We start from the raw sequence: 8,012 nt of genomic DNA on the forward strand, positions 1-8,012 counted from the left end.
AATATTTAGTTCTTATCAGGAGCCCATCACCCGGAGACCCCATCCAGACTATATCATTGAGTCAACCTTTGCCCGTATCTTTTTATTTTTCGAATATTTTGTGAGACGAACGCGATCACTGGTGCGTGACTGCTTGTAATGTAATACAAAAACTTTGTTCTGATTGGACGGCATAATGCATTGGCGGGAATTCGAACGTCTAAAAATAAAAAGATACGGGCAAAGGTTGTCCCCAAGGGTTTATATGGGAGATTGAGGCTCCGGGTGATGGGCTCTTGGTTCTTATTTGTTTTATTTACTTTTATTTTTATGTTGTTTTGGGGTGGTCCGCAGAGGGAGTCCGTAGGGGTAATCGGTTGTCATGCCCGTAAGGCAGTCCGTGGACCTAGTCCGTATAAGAAGGGTGGGGGTTCACGGACCGGAGTCAGTGTTTTCGGGTCAGCCGTAGAATTGCTTTTAGGTCGTCCCTTAATTTTTCATCGGTTGGTGAGAGTAAAAGAAAAGAAACAAACAAAAGAAAAATCAGAAGCAATCTAGGAAAACGCAGTTTTAAGCTGCAGATAATGCCGAGTGGCTGGGTGCAGAAGCGTGTGTAGCGAAATAGCGTTTACTTAATTATATAAACAGGAGTGTTTACTGGAAAATATACCACTCATAAAATTCTTACGAAACTACATCTGGGACCTGAGTGGCTTATTTCCGTCTCTTCACTAGTGCTGAAGTTCTCTCACGCTGACATAAAATCCTTTTCTGAGAAACAAGAAAATGCTAACACGAGGAAAATTTCATAGGAATTAAAATTATTCAATTCAAAGAATTCCTTGCAATTGAAGAAGAAATGCCAAAAATTGAACGATTTCCAGTTTCAGAGCAGCAGGAATTCACGCCGATAAAGTTTGCGCTTGGTGTCTTTTGCTCTGTATAATGAAAGCGAAAATTACGCGGTGTCCTGAAAATATAAATTTTACTTACTCGCTGCGCCCGTTCGTAAAATTTTGTTTATACCACTCGAAATAAAATTCATATCTTCTCGCCGCCATGTAATATCCTCTATATAGTTAACCTCCCACCCAGACAGAAATCCTTTCTTGTGGAAGAGTGTCTCGCGGTTACTTTTGGTTGAATTTGAAATTGAAAATCTCAACGGGGAAAACCAATGTTTATATTTCCGACTAAAAGCCTAAAAAAAGTGTTACTATAAGTCTTTACCTTCTTCAAATCTTTGTTTGTTTGTTTGATAGTGTCTTTTTTAAAACTCAAAAGTATGAGTTGGTGGCCTTACTCAGTGCCACCAGTAAACTCTTACTGGTTTTCTGAAAATGTGTACGCAGTCCCTGTATAAGATCTTTTTTTTTTCTGCATTACTTCTTTCTTTTTCCCCTTTTTGTTCAAATTTAAGGCAATCAAGCTCGAAGAGTGGAATGCACCAGAATTGACGATGGTTCTCCTATCAGAGAGGCCTTGTGTTTGAAGAAGTCAAGGAAGCCAGAAGTTAGACGCCCATGTAACGTTCATCCTTGCAAACCCGAGTAAGTAAAAACGCGCGGCTTAATGTCTAAACGAGAGGCTCCATTATCATTCGGTGAGGGATTCGCTTGCTTACCTAGCTCATATTCTCTTGCTCAAACATATTTCTTATGCATTCATTTATAATTTATTCATACAACATCTTGTGTTCCGTTCTTCTCAGATGGTTCCAATCTGTCTGGAGTCCATGTTCCAAAACTTGCGGCCGAGGGGTACAAAAACGACTGATCATTTGCCGCCGGAATATTACTCAATTTAAGTACCAACGGCTTCCTGAATTGTCATGTAATGGCACCAAGCCTGCTGGATCAACAGAGCGGAGCTGTAATGCTATTGTATGCCACGCAGAATGGATGCCAACTGCTTGGTCTAAGGTGATGATGAGGGGAAACAGTAATAGAGAACTTGATTAATTAAGCAAGGACGACGGCGACAACTGTCACGTGGCTCTGCAAGTCCCGCACGTGCGTTTTACGTTTTGGAACAATTCCCCTCTGCTTCCGTCCTGAGATCAACACCAAATAATCAAATTTGAGGTTATATGGAGGACGTAAGCAACTGAGGATAAATTGTCAATTTTCTCTCTAAACGTACAAACCGTTTATTTCAATTTTTCTCCTGGAGAGTTCAAACACCCTTTCCTTGCCTGAAAACTGATGACCGCGAAATGATTTGAATAACCGGAAGTGCTATTGTTACATAACGTTTTCATAGCCAACGTAAGTTCTCTAGAATCTTGAAGTTTACGTCGGAAACCCAGGGTAGACATTTAGGTCTAGACAACGGGAACATTTTTTAAGAGTGGGCGAAGGAGCTGCCTCCAGACCTCGTTTATGCGCCTCATTCGCCAATCCTAGGGATAGCAATAACGACTGTGGATTTTAACATAGCAACCTAAAATTAGTGCAAGCTGCTCATGATTATACTTTTATCTTTGTTTTTTCTTTCAGTGTTCATCTACATGCGCAGGAGGCGTAAAGAAACGAAATATTATTTGTAAAAGACGGGATGACCTGGGTAGAATAGCAGTTGTTCCGGAGATTCAATGTCATTACGCCCCTAAGCCACAGACCACAATGAAATGCAACGCGCACGTTCCTTGCCCCAGTAAGAAGTCCATTCTTATCGTGTTAAAATGTGACATAATTGAGGTTTTTTTTTTCAGCATCTCCGCACACTGGAGGCGATCAGAAAGTGGAAATCAATGCAGTGTGTGACAAATGGGTGTATTCCTGAAATGAAAAGACAAACTGCTTTGCAATGAAAAACTCACCGCTAAAACTGGAATGCAAAACAGCTTGTGATTTTTTTTTTCAGGGATAGACCCATGCCTCTCTCCAACTCGGCAGCTTCTCGGCCGTGAGACAAACGACTTCCAGTTTTGGCATCTTTACGCAACGCAACTCATGAGGCCTGAATTCTCGGAATTTTCGCACATGTCCATAAATGCTTCTAATTAGATGCATGAGGATTTCAATAAGCGTCACGTAGTGTCCCCTTGCCCTTCTCCTCACGGTCAACATTCGATTCCATCCACCGGGACCATCTTGTTCGATTGAAACTGAGGTTGTCACAGCACTGTTATTGAAAGCTAACCGTTTCAAAATGGCTGCTTAGACTTAGATACTGTTTATCAGTCCGAAAATGTCGCACGCCGGTCTTTTGGTAAGTCTTCGTAAAGTCCTGCTTGTATTCCGAAAAGCTAATCTTAGGCTTAATTATCTCAAAACCTAACCTTTGTCGGTTAGTATTAAATGTATGGTGGGGTCATCCCCAGATTATCTCTTATTACGGGTTATTAATCGACTCCAGTCTTTCTTTAACAAAGTGTTCCCGTTGGTGGAATTAAATGTTGACCTCTCCCGAACGTCAGCTTCACTCGGAATACAGGCAATTAACGTCACAAAATGTCCCCAAATGCTGCTGCTCAAGTAAGGATAAACAGTAGCTAAAATAACGCTACCTTTTTCCTTTCCTTATTGTTCGAAATAGGTAGCAAAGGCTTAGACGCAAAGGAACACTTGGTGTTGAATATCAAAATTGGGTGTGCTTCTCGTTAGGTTACCACAGATTTTGAGAACGAAGGGAAGAACTCCGCGCACAGGTAGCTCAGTTGGTTGAGCACCGGGATACCATGCCGGAGGTCGTGAGTTCGACTCCGGCCGGACCAACACTCAGGGTCTTTAAATAACTGAGGAGAAAGTGTTGTCTTTGTAATGGGCTATTTCCGAGTTGCTGTTTGTCTCGGTTTCGAAGTGAGTCTTGGTGCTCAACTATTGTAAGGGAAATGAGTTTGATTTGCATAAGAATACGCAACTCATTTCCATTTGAATGATTGTGCACCAGGACTCGCTTTGAAACTGAGGCATGCAGCAACTCGGAAATGGGCTATTACATCCACAAATGGTTAGACTTTCAAGTCTTCTCGGATAAGGACTATAAACCGTAGGTCCCGTCTCACAAACAACTTTTATGTTCACTAGTTCCCTGTGGGAAATTAAAGAACCCACACACTATTCGAGAAGAGTAGGGGATGAAGTTCCCGGTGTTGTGGCCGTTCTCTGTGAGTATATGGGTGGGTGGGTATAACAGGTCCACATTAGCTGAATAGCTGCCAAAACTTCAACCTGCTCAAAACAAATAAATGACAAACAATGACAAACAAATGACAAACAAACAAACCTTAATTCGGCATTCAGGTCTCAAATGACTTCTTAAACTCGGATAAATAATAAGCATTCCACTATCATTTTGATACTTAGCAGGATACTCTTTGATTGCCTTCGTTTCCTTTGTCCATTCAAAAAACGTACAAGTCAGGAACTTCAATGTCACTACTCTGCGGACAAAAGTCGTCAATAATGGTCGCATTCGATCTGGATCACCTGAACGTCACGCTTTTGTGAATACAAAAGGCGGGAGAAGAATTAAAAAAATAATAATAACAAGCGTTCGTTATCTTGCATATACTAATCCTAACCATCCAAAAACATGAACCCAGTAAGGTTTCTTTTTCGGACTTCAGTTCAGTTACTGTTCTCTCAAGCTCGTCAAGGCCTCATGCAAATTTCATACGTGAGAAAGAGAAAATTCATAAAAAAACAAACAGGATTAGTTATCGTAAAACTCGAAACCTTTTTGCGTTTGCCAAGTCATAGGGAATGAATGAAATGATCGACATGACATATTTACAGCTCGGTCAGCGTCTCGGGAGCCGTCGAATTTCTCAGGAAAAAGAAACAGGGCGAGTCGACTAAAATGTCAAAAACCATTTTGGCAAGCGACGTTGGGCGAGGTACAAAGGGACACAAAGGAATCGGAACGGGGTACGGAATACAGGTAGCTTTAGTCTCCTTGTCTCGGCCCCCTCTCCCTCCATCATACAGTAATTACACTCAATTTTTATGTACCATGTTCTTTTAACTCTGATACCATTAGTGAAATACAGAGGTCTAGGTTGTTTCAAAGATAGCCGAAAGGAGCATGCAGTCCCCGAATATGTCAAGAACTTTAGGTCAAACATTGACTGGACAAACATGACCAAGACCATCGACGGCTGCGCAGAATATGTCCACAAGAAATATCCGAAATACCATGTGTTTTCGATCCAATTCTATGGGGAGTGCTGGACTGGAAATAGTGCAGAATTTACGTATGACAAGTATGGACCATCCAATAATTGCTGGGAAAAAGTTGGAAAACAACACACAAACTATGTTTACTCCTTCGATTAAGGTAAGAGCTTTACAAAATAACCTCTTCCTTCAAAACTGATACATGCGCGCGACTTGGGGCTCACAATACACCTTATTCTAAAATGGCCGCCATTTTAGTATTCTTTTGTTCCATGCAAATTGGCCCTCGAATGAGGCCATAAGGGCCAATTTGCATGGAAACAAAAAAAATACTAAAATGGCGGCCAATTTGTAATAAGGTGTATTCAGATGTTTCTCTTAGATGTCAGGTACTTAAATTAGGCAACTTTTCGATTTTCATAAATCTGCACATTCCCACTTTCAACCGCTAAGCGCCAAACTGAGTTTTGGCCTCCATCAATCAAAACTTTCGAATATTTCTGGGAAGATCGACGCCTCCTCTGGAAAGTGATTAAGAGGTTTTGTTTCGCGCACAACCTAAATACCATTATGATATCTTTTTAGAGGTGTTTGAAAGGCGATTAGTCATCATGATATAAACGCTGTATCTGATCTGAATTCAATTAATTTTTGGTTATATATACCTAGATAAGAAATAGTCTTAAAATGAATTTTCGTTTGCAACTGCAGCGTTGTTCAGAAAAAAAAAATGCAATTCTGAGTTTGAACTTGTCATTTAAATAAAATCACTGTTCCTCCTGGGGTTTCATCAAGGTTTTGTAAACAGAAGGGAATGGCTTTTCTTCACTCACTGCATTTCTTTTTTTGCATAGTGCCATGATTCCAGGAAAATTCTTTTGTGTCAATTGTTTACATTCTTTTCCATGATGTGGACATAGTTGACGCAAACGTCATGGTCTGTGGTTCGGCGTGGTCTTTAATTGCCGACTCTCTATTATTGCGTTTGCCTGGTTTGTGCTCGCTACCACGCGAGTTCCATGGTCTTTTTTGTTTTCCCATAAGTGAAATCGCAAGACCGGCACTTAACTCTGTAAACAATTCTTTTCGTTTGGATATCGTTTGGGTGGTCTTTTGCAAGTGTTTTAACAGGCTGAAATGCTGTTTTTATATTAGCTCCGCTGAATATATTTCGAACTCGCTCCGAGACGCCTGTCACGTATGGCAGGGTAGTAAAGGCTTTCGAACGCGAATCTGCATCTTGTGTTTGAACTGCAGTTGATGGCTTGGGGGTACAGCATTCCTCAATGAAATTGTCGGGGTAACCATTGATTTTCAAATCACTAAGTACCTGCTGTCGCTCGAGATTTTTCTCGGCGTAACTTGACGGGATGTTGTTCGCCCGGTCCATAAAACAGTTAATTACCATCCGCTTGCTTTGGGCTTGGCTGAGCGAAGTGAAATCCAAGTACTTGTTGGTGTCACTGAGTGACTTTACAGTGTACACTAACAACAGCGTTTCCTGATCGATTGACTGTGCTTTGTGTGTCAAGGAACGCCATGGTGTGCCCTTTGGGACAATGGTGACAGCAGTTTCACACTAAATGTGCCGGTTGACTGAGTTGAGGTAGTCATGGAAGACTTGGATGTCCTTTGTCTTCAAAGACTATTTTTTATCGATATATAACCAAACATTTTAAAACTCAGATCAGATACAACGTTTTAACACATTATATTAGCTTTTTAGACGTTCTCCAGTAAAGAGATTCGTACCGCTTTCATCGCTTTCCATCGGCGTCGAATTCGAGTGTACGAATGTACCGTTGGAATGAAAGGTTATGTCACACATCAATTGATTTTGGCAACCGTTCTTTCGGGTCAACTCAGACGTTTTGTTCGATAGAAGCCAAAAAGCAATCTCGCCGTTTGGACTCCGCAGAATTATGAAAATCGCAGTAAGCGAGGACCGACGACGACAGCGAGAAAAAAATAGGATCAATAAGCAAAAATAATTTTTCTGCACGCTCCGCAGACCTTCTTTTTGGTCTCATCCCGCAGTTAAGGTGTAAGTCATTAAAACGACTTCCTCCTTTTGAGTACATTTAAACAAAAACTGTGTTAACTTATCCTTCTTTGTTTTCTTCTCTTTTCTTGATATCGATGGATTTGTAACTCAAGAGACTCTTTTAAGGTGGCTCAGACAAGCTCCTACGCTTTCAAGTAATTCTGTCATCAGAAGGATTGACGCCACAACCCTGTATCACGTATTATCATGGTACCATATGAAACACCACTTAGTGCTGAAAAAGATGCAGTTATTATTGTAACAAAGAGATAATAAATGGGGAAGAAAGGGAATCCCGCATACATACCCTTTTCCATAGGTAATATGTCTCAAGTTATTTTTAGATCGACTCCGCTGTACAGGTCCCAAGGGGATTAGGCAATAGCCAATCATATGGCGGGAATGGTCTCTCTAAGCATGGGCTATCCACACGGAACACATTCCAGCCATATGATTGGCTGTTTGCCTAATTCCCTTGGGGTCTGTACAGCGTAGAGCGTGAAAGTCGATCTAAAAATAACTTGAGACATAATACCTATGGATAAAGGCATGTATAGGGGATTCCCTATCTTGCCCCTTTATTTTCTTTTGTTGTGACATTATAAGTAAAGGCGGGAACGGGCAAACCCAGTAAAAACACCCTTTATTATTCCACTACTACGCCATTTTACCATATTTGGTCAAGAGAACGCGCAAAACTAGGAGACGGTAATACACAATAGTGCTCCGGTTTGACTACCGGTTTAGAACAGAGCAAATATGGACGGAACGGGAGTTTTTCAATGAAAGAGATTGTTTTCAACACGATACAAAGCCTGAGAATTTAGCTTGTCCTCGATTGTCATTCGTCATTTCGTTTATACAAT

At 41.1% G+C, this 8,012-nt stretch overlaps 1 protein-coding gene across 1 annotated transcript in view; it reads left to right on the plus strand.

Annotated features, from left to right (window-relative positions):
* Positions 1-8,012, plus strand: part of LOC138029123 (A disintegrin and metalloproteinase with thrombospondin motifs 6-like) — a 65,116-nt gene that overhangs the window by 56,156 nt on the left and 948 nt on the right. The window contains exons 23-26 of the mRNA XM_068876822.1: positions 1,400-1,529; positions 1,691-1,901; positions 2,478-2,634; positions 4,966-5,262. Coding sequence (XP_068732923.1) covers positions 1,400-1,529; positions 1,691-1,901; positions 2,478-2,634; positions 4,966-5,261 — 794 coding nt within the window. The 3' untranslated portion in view covers position 5,262. The remainder of the gene's footprint in view (positions 1-1,399; positions 1,530-1,690; positions 1,902-2,477; positions 2,635-4,965; positions 5,263-8,012) is intronic.

The sequence above is a fragment of the Montipora capricornis genome, chromosome 13 (genome assembly GCF_036669925.1).
Source record: "Montipora capricornis isolate CH-2021 chromosome 13, ASM3666992v2, whole genome shotgun sequence".
NCBI lineage: Eukaryota > Metazoa > Cnidaria > Anthozoa > Scleractinia > Acroporidae > Montipora > Montipora capricornis.